Below are 13,951 nucleotides of genomic sequence, written 5' to 3'. Positions count from 1 at the left end.
AAGTTTTTTCATGAACTCCAGTCCTACCCCACCTCCATTTCATTATAGCGGCAGTTTTGGGGAAGGGCCGAGCTTAATTGTCTATGCCAAGCCATGCAAACAGGAAAGATGGTTTAAAACAAACAATTTTGATCATATAAAATACTGTCCCTTGCCATTGTTCTGAAACTACATAGAAAGAAAGAAAAACACTTTATTCAGCAGAGAAAGTAAGGCAGAAATGAACGGGGACTCTGATGGGATGGAATAAAGGGGGCAGCTTCAGAAGGTATTGGTGGGCACATAGATACAGTGGTACCTCAGGTTACAAATGCTTCAGGTTACATACGCTTCAGGTTACAGACTCTGCTAACCCAGAAATAGTACCTCGGGTTAAGAACTTTGCTTCAGGATAAGAACAGAAATCGTGCTCTGGCGGTGCAGCAGCAGCAGGAGGCCCCATTAGCTAAAGTGGTGCTCAGGTTAAGAACAGTTTCAGGTTAAGTACAGACCTCCAGAACGAATTAAGTACTTAACCCGAGGTTCCACTGTAAAATGAAGATAGAACTGGTTGCCTACAACATTCCCAGTACTTAATTGCTAAAAAGAGGGGTGATGGGGTTCAGTCCTGCCTAGAATTAGTGTGGCACAATTCCTGCAACCAAGCTCAGAATCAGAAAAGTCCCCAACTCAAATCTCTCCTCTCCAAGAACTCACTATGTGACCATCTCTCAGTCTCTTCACTCTGTGATATGCAAAAATGAGGATAATACTGTATAACAGAGGTACCTTGCCAGGCTGCTATACACACGATGTATGTAAAGTTTGCTGCACTCTAAACCTTTCATGTAAGTGTACATAAATGATAAGAACCGGGGCAGCCAACATGGGGCTCTCCCAACGTTGGACTACAACTTCTGCCATGCCTGATCATTGGCCGCACGAACTTGCCGAATCTGATGGGAGTTGTAGTCCAACAACATATCAAGGGCACTATGCTGGCTGAGCTTGATATAAATTGTTGCAACCTTTGATCGAGGAGCTTTATTCTCTAATGATATGCACGGTGTGGGGTTGCTGTCAGTGCATTGAGTTTTGAAGGAAGGGCACTCTGCACATGCCAAGGGGCACTCCTACCAGATTTCTGGTACTGTGCTGGAAATTAGTTCCAGGGCTGAGCCCTGGCAATTTCTACTTTGAATGAAGTCCCGAGCATAGCTGCCAACTCCCAAGGGGCCTGGGTGGGTGCCTGAGTACCCACAAAATTCCCCATGAAGGGGCTGGGCACCCACAAATTTCAGTGCCAGGGCCATGCACACTGCATGGCACCCATGCCCCTGGGTACCCTCAGTCGCGGAGCCAAGTTGGCCTTCCTGATCCCGAGTGAGCAACCCCTTGCGAAGAAGAGCTCTGAGTGGTTGGCAACTCAAGCCCCACTCCTCCATAAACCCATCGCCTTTTCCTGTAGAGGCTGGGGGTGGCCGGGGTGGGGGGGGTGACTGCAACCGCCTTTGCTCACCGGGGTCTGCGAACTTGCTGGCATCTTGCCTACTACCATATTACATTCCACCCGACTGATGATGTTCGCTTCCCTTTAAGAGGCAAAGCCACACTTGGCATACGGAAAGCAGCTGGATTGTACCAAGTGGCTCCGCTAGGCGGGGGAGCACTCACACCGACAGTACTGAGGGGGCGGCGGAAACAACGCCATTTGCACCCGAGCGTTGCAGAATCAAAGTGTGCAAGGATATCAGCTCTCAAACGTCTTTCTCGGTTCTTGCTGCTCGCGCAAAAGTCCGCAGAAGGCTTGTTCCATGGTGTGCCCCTTCTCCCCCTTTCCTGTAATCGGCAATGGGCTGTCCCTCGCTCTGATCTTTTAAGGGAGAAGCGGACTTGCCGGAGAAGCGGGTGGGTGGTACTGGGCTCATGTGCCCTTTAAGTAGAGGCTGCTCTGCGCCCAGGAGGATATATTGCTTAAGCTGGCAAGGGGGGTGATAAGTTAAGTACCCAGGTGAGTTCGCACAGTGGGGGACCCAGAGAGCTTCCCCGCCCCCAGCCCCAGGACTGTAGGACAATGGAGATGCGGCTCGAGGAGCCCTCAGGGCTGGTTTAGAGTTGGCTGGCAAGGAGTGTCTGAAGTTGAGCAGGGAATCGGAGAGGAGGAGAAGGAGGTGTGTGTGTGTGTTCAGTGTGGTTTTTCCTAAAGTACTTTCTTTCTGCTTAGCTGTTCCTCTCTCGGGTCCCCTAGCGCATCTGTGCAGGGGTAAGTTTTTCTGCAAGACTGCAGATCGCTTTCCCTGCTTGGTTTGGCAAGCCTCCTAGTTGATGAAATGCCCTTTTGAGGAAGCCGAGCTAGTGAATGGAAAATATATTTTTCTCTCTCGCTTGAACTTATTTCTTCCGGCCCCTTCCTATGTGCACCGCTTGAATATTTTGTGGCGAGTGATTCTGGTTTGCATTTTGGCTGAACATCACGGTTTCAAGCTACTTGCTTTTTAGTGGGCATATTTTTTTGCTGGAAAGATCACGCTCGCTCGGAACTCGGAATATTTGACTTGGTGTTTGCGTTAGCACGTGGAAGTGCTCTTCCATCTGTTCTGCTGACCCGGCTTCAGTAACTACTTGGGTCTTGATTTTCTTTTCTTTTCTAGCTAAGTTTTCCCACTTTTTGCTGCTGCCTGTTCTTCTAGCGTTGTCCGATTGCTGCAGTAACAGTCTTTAAAGCTATTCTTTTTTCCAAAAGTGACTTAGTTCAGTTTCTGACATCCACATTTCCCCACAACTCTTTACTCTCAAATGCTATTTGATAGGGATTCTTTCTTTCCACCAAATAGTTCACCTTGTGAACTTTTCTGTGGGGAGGGGGGGGGGCAAAACTTTAGAAGCTATGTTGTTCCTCACCAGCAAGATGTTAAAGAGTGTATAACGGGGACGCAAAATTTTACGAACAAAGGATAACTTTCTTTTTAAAAAATGGTGTTGATTTTGTTGATGTGTTGAAAGAGAAAATACTGACTTTCATGTTAGGAAGGTAGGCATTTTGGTATAAATTTAAGAAAGTGTTCTGATATTGGGGAACCATCCTTTGCTGGGGAAGGCTTTAAACGCAGTTCTTTCAAAGCAGCTCTTGGACTCTCTTTCAGCAGTAGTGATAAGGGTCATCAAAGCTGAGGTCTCACTTGCTTGGCTTCCTTAGTGAAAAGCTTCTGCTGCCAGGGTTGTGATGGGCTAACTTCTTTGTTTACTTGCCCCATTTTCCTCCTGAGGCCAATGGCGCTTTTGTACAATCTGTATGCTTGTATAATGGCCCTGTCTCCTCTCTAGGTCCACCAGTTAGTCTAGGGTTATGCTGATGATGGGCCTTCAGGGAAAAGAAAGCAGGAAGGTTCTCCTTAAGAACTGCTCTGTCTAGGAAGTATCTCTGCAGTGCTGGCAGTCCTGAAGCCGCTAAATAAACAGGCGACTGGTTTTCTGGACCCATGTGTCCCTGCATGCTGATTCTTGAGGCTCTGAGAACCTCTCTGCCAGGTTTTGCTCTGCTCTCCGCTGCTGTTTATTTGATTGTGCCTGCCATGCTTTTGCTAGACTCTGTAGACTTTTCCAACTCTCAGTCCTGTAGCAGATGGTGGGTTACGCCAGATTGCAGACGGAGCTCTGGGAACTGGTACGAAAGTTGGAAAATAAAAGCATGTTGCCTGTTGAGATGCCACAGGTTTTTTTTAAAAGGGGGTTGGGATCATAACAATAATAGCTAAATTCTGAACACTGCCACAGTCATTGTATACCAGATTAGGCCAGCTCTCTGGTGTGTGTGTGTGTGTGTTTCAATTCCCAATTAGCTCCCACCTTCTGAGTACGATAAAGACTAGTGGAGGGAGGAGTTTTACTGATAGAGATAGAAGTTCTGGTTGAGGAATTCTTTTTTCCTTTGTTTCCAAAGAAGCATTTCAAATGGCCGCCTTTAGCTTATACTGTTGTACCAAGGAGTTTGCGCCTGGTCAAAAAGTGTGATTCCTTTTCCTTACTTTAGCATAATCAGACATTTCTCTGCTCTTCTTGTGTCTTCTTTTGCAGGCCTTTGCTCTGCCTGTAACCTGCCACCACCTTGTCCCCAAACCACTTGGAGAGGATGCAGGGAAGCTCTGTGCTGGCAGTGACTTGGTTTGTGTTCCTGGTTGTGGCTGGCGCCCCTGGGCAGGACGAAGAGAAGCCCGCCTTCACCCCCATTCTCACCCGCAGGCCTTTCATTGTTGCTTGGAATGCGCCAACCGAGGAATGCAAGCCTCGCTATGGTGTCCAGCCAGATCTCAGCATCTTTGACGTTCATGCCTCGACCAATGAACTTTTTGTGGACCAGAACTTGACCATTTTCTATAAAGAGCGCCTGGGCCTCTATCCCTACTATGATGGGGGGAAGGCTGTGAATGGGGGTGTCCCCCAAAACAGCAATTTACAGCAGCATCGGAACCAACTGGAATCTAGTATTAGGAAATACATCCGCACTGAGACAAAGGAGGGGTTGGCTGTGATCGACTGGGAAGAGTGGAGACCCATCTGGGTCCGGAACTGGCAGTCGAAAGACATCTACCGCAATGTCTCCCGTTTACTTGTGAAGGCTCGGCAGCCTCACCTGCTGGAGGACCAGGTGAAGAAGGAGGCTCAGTATGAATTTGAGTCGTATGCCCGTGAGTTTATGAGCGAGACCTTGAAATACGCCAAGTACTATCGCCCCCGGCAACTGTGGGGCTTCTACCTCTTCCCCGACTGCTACAACCACGACTACAGTAAGAACCAGGACAGCTACACAGGGTGCTGCCCAGATGTGGAGAAGTCACGCAACGACCATCTTTTCTGGCTTTGGAAGGAGAGCACTGCCCTTTACCCTTCCATCTACCTGGAGCAGGTGCTGGCCAACCACACAAATGGCCGCAAGTTTGTGAGGTCTCGGGTAGGAGAGGCCCTTCGCATCTCCCAGCAGCACCATGATAACTATAGCCTACCGGTCTTTGTCTACACCAGGCCCACCTATATACGCACACAGAATGTCCTAAGCGAGGTAAGAAAGCCTTTCCTATCTGGTAAATGTTACTCTGTTGGAATTGGGAAATAGCCAAGAATCCAGGGCCATTGGGGTTGGATTTCTGTCCCATGAAGAGGAGCAGTCTGAAGGACAGGTCAGCCCAGCTTGTGATCCACCCTCCCAAAAGGTAATCCACCAGCAATGTATGGCACTCTCCAGGGGTGTAATAAACTTTCTGGTGTGCTGTCTGACTGACACGGAAACAATGGGGCTAGGGTGGGAGGCTACTTGGCACTTAGCTGGCCACCAATACCTAGCTGGTGAGCTGCCTTTGCCTTCCTGGGTCAAACGTTGTTCAGACCTGTTATAGCAATAACTGAGATGCATTAGTTTGTGGTAATAACTGATAAGCATGATCAGATAAAGGCTGCTTATCAGAAGCTTTAATGAGGTCTCCAACCAAAGTTTTGTGGGCTGGGACTGCTCCCAGGAAGCACCTGTGAGCTGTGGTTCCTGTGGATTTGCTGTACAATGGGAGGTGGGAAAGGACTTCTCCTTTATCTTGGTCCTAAGCAAATTGACTTGATGTGTAATGGAAACTTAAGAAGTCTAGGGTGGGGCTGAGGAGGGAAGGAGGCAGCTGCTTCTGTCTGTCTCCCTCATCAGTTGTATGGCTGTGGCAGCACTGCTGCAAAAAAGTGCTGTTCTTTATGGACATTTAATTCTCCTAGAAAGAATTATTAGTCTGGCATTTTGCCAAGGGCTTTTCTAAAGAATAGGGAGCCATTGGGCTGGATACATGTCCAGCCCATTGTGGACCACTGAGCTGGAGAAGTCGGAAGTTGCACTCCAAATTGTTCCTATGGGTGGGCTTAGTTCTGGCGCACTGAAGCACACAGGGTTGGTAAGGGGATGTAGTCTATTGACCCAAGTTCTGTTGGCTTGAAGAGCATCCAGGCATGCCAACTTCAGAGTAGTCCTTTGCCATGGTGCCACAGCCTTTGGAGTGTAGATCTGTGCTGAAAGCCAAGCTGCATTGCTTCTGCTTCCTGCAGTTTCCCAAGGTAACTTCTGAGGCTACCTGGCACTGTAAGATGCAGCAGGATCATGCAGATGCCCCCAAGGTCTGAGCACCACTGAGGCTAGTGTCAGGGTTGATGTGACTGGCTTGTCCATAGGCAAAAATGTACTATCTTCGGTCTTCTGCCTTGGCCCACACAACTTGGGAGCGAAAGCTTTCTGAGATAGTTGGTCCCTGTAACTGTATCGTAATCGGTAATCTATTGCAGTATGATTTCTGTTTCCCTCATATAGGAAAAAACTTCCCTATCCTAGCTGGACTTACAGGAAGCAGCAGGCAGCAATGTAGTGTTAGTGATGTGGGGCCTTGGGGTGGGGGGAATCAAAGGCTCATTACTGTTTCGGCAGCAGAGTCTCCAGTGACCTTAAGCCACATGATCAGCATGAAAGGGAAGCTTTTTTAGCCACTATGCTCCAAAGCTATGCATTTTGGAACACCAAAAACACAAGGTGCCTGACTTTCAAGAGAATGGTATACAACAGGGGTCAGCAAACTTTTTCAGCAGGGGGCCGGTCCACTGTCCCTCAGACCTTGTGGGGGGCTGGACTATATTTTTTTGGGGGGGTGGAAATAATGAACGAATTCCTATGCCCCACAAATAACCCAGAGATGCATTTTAAATAAAAGGACGCATTCTACTCATGTAAAAACATGCTGATTCCCAGGCCGTCCGTGGGCTATATTTAGAAGGCAATTGGGCCGGATCCGGCCCCCAGGCCTTAGTTTGTCTACCCATGGTGTACAAGTTATGTTACATGTAATGAGACATTATGAAAAACACAACATAAGTTACTCTGAAAGATATTGGAGCACTCCAAATCATTTCCCAAGTATGTGTGCAGAAAACAGTAGATTTAGGTGGAAAGTGTTTTATTGCAACACATCCCCAGTTATTGCTATTTTATCATTATAAGATTGTTGTATAATCTTAGAAGGTGTGTGGCTGGGACTATCATAAAGGGACCCATCACTTCTGAGTTTGCTACTTACAATAGGAAAGGCACTTAAGCTTCAGGGTGGGGGATTTCCTTCCAGAGTTTCTGACCTTGCACATCACTGGGCTCTGTGATGAGTTTTAAGACTGGACCGCTTCTATCTTGCCTTGGCTGGGGTGGGGGAAGTTTCCAAAACAGAATTTTCAGCTGCCCTTACACAACTGGATTTCAGCAATCAGGAGTGCCAGCTTGGCCCCGCAACCGTGGGTGCCCGGGGCCATGGGTGCCATGCAGTGTGCATGGCCCTGGCATTGAAATTTGTGGGTGCCCGGCCCCTTCAAGGGGAATTTTTTGGGTACTCGGGCACCCAGGGCCCCAGAGAGTTGGCACCTATGTCAGCAGTTGCAATTACCTTGTACGTTACTTTAATAAGTTTGCACCTTGCAGATCCGCTGTTTGGAGAAGCAGAGCTGGGCATGATACCTGCACGCACCTTGGGTCTTTCTCTCTTTGAGATCTTAACTTGGTTTCATGCTCTACCTCTAACCAAAGGCAAGAGCAACTTTACAGCTGAGCATTTTGGAAAAAAATAATAATCTGTGGCCAGTGGTGAGTTCTAGAGCCTCAAAAATGCAACCCTTGCTCGTTATGTGGCTGACTTTGCCCATGGATAGAGTGGAAGTTAGTGAATGGAGGTTTTTATCCCTGCTACTTAGGAATCATTCAGATTAACTAGAGGGTGCTCTGAAAGTAAGCAGTGTAAGTGAAACGCTAATTAAAATGACAAACTTCAGACATGTTTAGGCAAGGGGTAGTAACGCCCAAGTTTTGTATTTTAAAAAAGTTGTTGTTGCTCCTTCTTGCTTGGCAACAGTCATTGATAATAAAATGGCAGCTTTAACCACACATGCCTAAAGGCCTATTCATCCATAGAATACAATTTGCAGTTCCACTCCTCACCCAACCCCTTTGAGCTCTGGGGATGATCTCTGCATTTGGTGTAGCATGATTTGTCCTGGTTGTCTGTACTCTACCAGAGGCATGTTCACACACCTGAAAATGTAGATGCTGAAAGTGAGGATGGGGACAAGCCTTCCTCCAAGGACCTTGTGCATGTCTCAATGTGTCCCTGAACTTGCCCATGTTGCATTGGGGAGTGCTCACTGAATGAAGGTAAATCCTCCATGTAATTGGGGCTGTGCTTTACCATTGCTCTGTCTACTATCAGACCATTGCTCAGTATGACTCAGTACTACCTTCATGAACTGGCACCCACTCTCCAGATTTTCGGGTGGCGAGGCATTCCCAATCCTTCGTGGAATTTTCTGGCCTACCAACACCAGGTGACACCTGTTTTGTTGTGTGGTGCATGTGCATTGACGGATGGAAAATGTAAGAGGTGGCGATGATTTTAACTTGAGATAATCTACCACCCTACACTCTTTCTGTATCTTCAGGTTCTTGAGAGGTTGCATGTAGAGAGGTTCTGGCCCTGCCCACTGCAAGTGTGTGACCCTAACAGATTACTTCCATGGAACACGGGTGGCACTGTGGTCTAAACCACTGAGCCTCTTGGGCTTGCCAGTCAGAAGGTTGGTGGTTCAAATCCCCGCAACAGGGTGAGCTCCCAGTGCAATGTCCCAGCTCCTGCCAACCTAGCTGTTTGAAAGCACACCAGTGTGAGTAGATAAATAGGTACTGCTGCAGCAGGAAGGTAAGCGGTGTTTCTGTGCACTCTGGTTTTCATTACGGTGTTCCGTTGCACCAGAAGCGGTTTAGTCCTGCTGGCCATATGACACAGAAAGCTGTCTGTGGGCAAACACTGGCTCCCTCGGCCTGAAAGTGAGATGAGCGCTACAACCCCATAGTTGCCTTTGACTGGACTTAACCGTCCAGGGGTTCTTTACCTTTTTACCTTTACCTTACTTCCATGGGAATGAAGCCTTCAAGGGCCAGGGGGCAGGCAGTCCCTCATCCATTTCCTCCACAGCACCAACAAGAAACTCCCTCACACATGTTGGCCAGGCAAGGCTTTCACCTGTTTCTCTTTGTCAGTCTGAAATGTTGCTTTTATCTGACAGTCCGTATTTTGAAAGGTGAATTATCCTTTCTCTCCACCATAAGGCTGAAACTGGTGTTAAAAGGCACCCCCTTTTACTATATAATAAGGAACAGTCATAATACAGCAACCTATCCATTATTGAGCTAGAGAGTATCCTACTAATCTCCTAATATTCTGTATCTGTACTAACTGTGGAACTACCTGGATGTTTCTTTCCAGAAAGATTTGATCTCCACCATCGGGGAGAGTGCTGCTCTGGGGGTAGCTGGTGCGATCTTCTGGGGAGATGCAGAGAACACTAGAAGTCGGGTATGTATGTTTCCGCACCATCCGCAGAGAGACAAGCCAAGAGGGAGCTTCTTTCAGATAAAACGGCTCTTCGATCTCACTTCTGCCAACAGCATGTCGGGTCCTGTCTTAATTCAGCAGGCAGCCCTCTTAGTGGAGCTACTTCTGCAATTTGTTCGGTTTAGCAGCTCAGCATCAGCACAGCCTCTTTTTGGTGGGCTGTCAGAAGAAGAAGAAAAAGAGTTTGGATTTGATATCCCACTTTATCACTACCCGAAGAAGTCTCAAAGCGGCTAACATTCTCCTTTCACTTCCTCCCCCACAACAAATACTCTGTGAGGTGAGTGGGGCTGAGAGACTTCAGAGAAGTGTGACTGGCCCAAGGTCACCCAGCAGCTGCATGTGAAGGAGCGGAGACGCGAACCCGGTTCCCCAGATTACGAGACTACCGCTCTTAACCATTACACCACACTGGCTCTCACACTTCTCTCTGTCAGGAGAAGTATGGGAAGAGGCATGTGTTGACAAAGGTACTGGCAATGCCTGGAAGTTGCTGAATGTCAGAAGACCCCAGAAAGGCCCTCTAGGGAACGCTGGTGGTCTCAGGTGTGGGACAAATGGGCTTTCTGGACATCTAACATACCACCACAGAGTAATAAGAGGCATGACAAGACATGATAAATTTGACAGAATTTTGTTTCCGTCTGTAAGTTTTATTAATAGGTCAAGCATAAATTGTGGTCCCCTGGCAACTCATGACTCCCAAGGGAGTGGCTATTTCATGCATCCCTGAAAAGATCTAGCTTGTATTGTATTATGGCTGGTATTGTTTCTCTTTACTGCCATTGCTTTATTTTCAATCCCAGATCCCGTGTTGCCTCTTACATGCTGCACTGTTTATTGTTTTAAGCAATACATAAATACACATACACACTAGATAGATAGATAGATAGATAGATACTGTCAATGCAATGACCACCTGGTACTAGAGGGAGAAGGGTGGCTTTTGACTACTAATGGCTTTTGGCTTTGAGGGATACAAAGACACTCTTCTTTGGAGCTTTGCTACTTTGTCCAAGGGGGCATGGTCCCCACCAAAGGCCTCCATAGCACTTCCTTGTATTGAATTCAACTAGTTGCCATTCCAGTGTTGATACCAAGCATATGCATCATTTCCTAAAGAGATGGAACCATAGAGAGATACCCCCTTTGGTGTCCAGAGTACATAATGGGCAATAACTGCTTTCAGTGTAAATAGTAGAGACTGAGGCTGTACACAACTCAAGCCTTTCGGTCTTGAGGGAGGCCTCCTTGTGCTGTGAAAGTCCTAGCCTACACCCTAACAGCTGTGGGTAGCCATATTGAGCTGAAAACACTGCCTTTATACTTGCCTTCAAGCACCGTGTTTAGCAAAGCTGCTCTGGGAACAGTTCTTCCAAGTTTCCTGCAAGGATGTGAAGCAACCGTACTGACTAGTATTGGGATTGTGTCATCCGGATCTGATGTCTTAAGTCTTTTCAGTGCATCCTCTTGAAAGAGGGAAGTGATAAATTCCCATTACCAAATACAGCCCCATCTGTTCATGCATTATTCATATGTAGGGCATGTCAGCAGAGGGGGCTGGGCTTTTGGCCCCGCCTCCCCCATCAGAACTTCTTCCTCCATGACTGGGTGTCCTGATTGCATGCTGCCCCTTTGCACAAGCAGGTGCTCATGCTCTGAAATTTCTCTGCAGACGAAGTCGGGTGCAAGCTGAGGGGGTTGCAGACCTGGGTTCAAGACTTGGAAGCATGGGTCCACACAGAAATGCTCCACACATAAGTAATGTGTTATTAGGGTTTAAGAAAGGGATAAATACTGACCAAGGCAGAAACCCTATGCATGCTTACCAAGAAGTAAACTCCATGGAAATAAATGGAATTTACTCTCAGATATGTATTTTGGCTCAGAAATCTAAACTGCTAGATTGCAGGATGGATGTATGGATAGAGGCTTCCATTGGACCTTCTTGCATCAGGGATTCAATAAGAGTGAAATCTCACCACCTGGCTATAGCTGCTAGTCTCCCAGTTCCTGTTGCTAATTTTGAATCCTCTCCTCTGCAGGAAACGTGCCAGCTGATTAAAAACTACATAGAGGAAGGCCTTGGCCGTTACATCGTCAACGTGACCACAGCTGCCGAACTCTGCAGCCACGCTCTGTGCAGTGGCCACGGGCGCTGCCGGCGCATTTTCAGCAACACTGACGTCTTCTTGCATCTCAACCCAGCCAGCTTCGAGATCCACCGCAACGCTCCTGGGCAGGGCAAGCAGCTGTTTGAGGCCACAGGGAACTTCTCTCAGGATGACACTGCCTTCCTCAAGGCCCACTTCCAGTGCCACTGTTACCAGGGATGGCACGGGAAAGGATGCAAGGAGCAGCTGAACCCTCCTGGGGGCGGCCCCTATCTTCGCAGTAACCTGGGACTCCAGTTGCTGATAACTCTCTGTCTGCTGGCCTGCTTGCACTAGGCTGCCTCCAACTGGAATCTCTGCGGCCGCAAACTAGTTCCTGGTGCAGCAGGCAGTGGTGATAGGCGGAAAGGGAGAAATAAGAGCCGCCAGCCTCTCGTTTTTATATATATATATTTCTTTAGCAGTGATGTAGCAGACCTACTATTTAAGAGACTGTCCTACCTCTCCCATCTGTGCCACTGGCCCTTTAAGGGGCAAAAAAGTGAACAAGGACCTTCCCCCCCACTGACAGTATTTCTGTGCGCAGGCAGATGGGTGACTGGAGGTGAGGACTGGCAAAGGTAGGGGGGCTGCCATGAGGCCTCGCCTCTCCTGCCTTTCCCTTGCTGTCCAGAAGTATCTCCAACACAGGAGTCGATTTGGTGCCTTGGGTTAGCTACCCAAACAGAAGCAGGAATTTGAGGGTGGGGAAAGTTGTCGAAGGGTAACCTGGGGGTGGGGAGGAGGGAGGAATAGGTGCCCACATTCGGCATTCTTTTGGGAGAGGATTAGGGAGAGGGGTGCTTGGCTCTTCTGTTGTAAGGAGGGAGGGGGGCTCGGTTAGAAAATGGGAGTCCTGGAGCCTGCTTAGGCCTCAGGAGAGGTGTGATGGGTTTGGTGGAGCTGCTGTAGTGAGGAGAAAATTGCTGCTGTTTAAAACATGCCTCTTTAGGATAGCCGATAGAGAAGGAGAGAAAGCATTGCCCAGCCAGTGGGGTTTAACCTAGAGAGTAGAAAGCTCTGGTGGCGAAAATGCCCTTTGCTGACCGACTGGGTGGGCGGGCAAACAACATTTGTATTGCTCTGAGAAGGGCAGCCGTGGGGTGCGGGAGTGCCCTGCCCCCGATCCGTGTGTGGCCGGTGCTGAGTTGGTGCCCTGCATCCGTTATAGGAAAACCAAAAAAGTTTTACCTCAGAATTAAAGACACACCGAGAAAACGTAATTGGCGTTCTGCATTGTGTGTTGGGAGCTTGCTTGGTTGCCCCGAGGGGCCCTTCATGCCATTCCTCCTTGCCAATAAGGAGGCTCCAGCTGTGAGTGGTATTTGCCTTCAGACCCCAATAAAACGTTGGCCGGCTTTTCATTAACACCTCCCCCCATCGTGTGTGGCTTTGTCCTTCTCATCACAGAACTGTGGCTCTGGCCAGTGCTGGTCACCCTCCTGTGACCATCCCCGAGTAGCTGCGCCTGAACCAGATCATTCTTACTTGCCTTAACAATTCCCTCAGCTCTTCCCGTTTCGGGTGCGGCCAGAGAGTCTGGAGACCCCCAATGCAAGAGGCCTGTTGCTGCTGTGGCTGCACCCCCTCTCCCCTTCTGCTGTTTGTACAGAGGCCATCTGCCAGCCCTGGCCTTCAGCTCTCCTTCCCAGTGTTGCTCTTTGTCTCTACTGGAGCAGCAAGGGGCTGCCTCTCCTTGTCCGGACTTCCTGCTCCTTGTAATTAAGTCAACGAGTTTTGGCTGGCAAAGCCAAGCAGTTGCCAAAGTGGAAGGAACACTGGGTGTCTCTGTCAGGGTCATGTGCCCTGCACAGGAGAGCGAGAGGCTGCAGGCAGGGGCGCGGCCTGACTGCCATTGTGTTCCTTTTCTCCCCAAACAGCCGTGTTTCTCCTTGCTTCTCTTACAGTCGATGGAGGACCTTCTCTGTTTGCCATACAGGGCTCACCCCCAAGCCACACCCCCTCCCCCAAGGCCTTCCTCTCCCACTGGTTGTGCTCTGCAGCCTCTGTTGTTTTCGCCTGCCTTTTCTTTGAACTCTGATGATACCTCCTGCTTCGCTGGATGGAAGACAGAGCAACCTGGTCTTTGGGCTGGTTGAGCTCTCCCACCCCTGATTTTAGGAGTGTATCTAGTTTTCTTTGGCTGCTTGTTTCTTGGCTGATCCTGACTTGTTCATCTCTAAAAGCGATGGAAGAGGCTGGGCATCTGTAGAAAACAAGCTTGGAAATACCGAACCAAATTGTGGTGCTTCGTGGGGTTGTCTTCTGTGAGGGGGGATTGCTGCTGGTTTGGAAGGCAGCTAAGAGGCACCTTGGGCTGACTTGGGGAACAGGCAAGTAGAGCTGCGTCAAACTTGCAGCCTGTTTTCTTAT

At 48.7% G+C, this 13,951-nt stretch overlaps 1 protein-coding gene across 2 annotated transcripts; it reads left to right on the top strand.

The window, feature by feature from the left end:
* The first annotated feature begins 1,835 nt into the window (after positions 1-1,835).
* Positions 1,836-12,946, top strand: HYAL2 (hyaluronidase 2). Of its 2 annotated transcripts, none has more exons than XM_079964438.1 (4): positions 1,836-1,990; positions 4,054-5,035; positions 9,297-9,386; positions 11,471-12,946. In XM_079964438.1, exons 2-4 carry the CDS (start codon positions 4,109-4,111, stop codon positions 11,873-11,875), a joined length of 1,422 nt encoding a protein of 473 aa, XP_079820564.1. In that variant the 5' UTR covers positions 1,836-1,990; positions 4,054-4,108; the 3' UTR covers positions 11,876-12,946. The 2 variants fall into 2 exon arrangements, with proteins under 2 accessions (XP_079820564.1, XP_079820565.1); XM_079964439.1 differs by lacking the exon at positions 1,836-1,990 and adding an exon at positions 1,997-2,150.
* The last annotated feature ends 1,005 nt before the right edge of the window (positions 12,947-13,951 follow it).

The sequence above is a fragment of the Podarcis cretensis genome (genome assembly GCF_951804945.1).
Source record: "Podarcis cretensis genome assembly, chromosome: 2".
Classification (NCBI taxonomy): domain Eukaryota; kingdom Metazoa; phylum Chordata; class Lepidosauria; order Squamata; family Lacertidae; genus Podarcis; species Podarcis cretensis.
The sequence above is the reverse complement of the archived record's forward strand: the minus strand, read 5'-3'. Positions and strand labels throughout refer to the sequence as shown.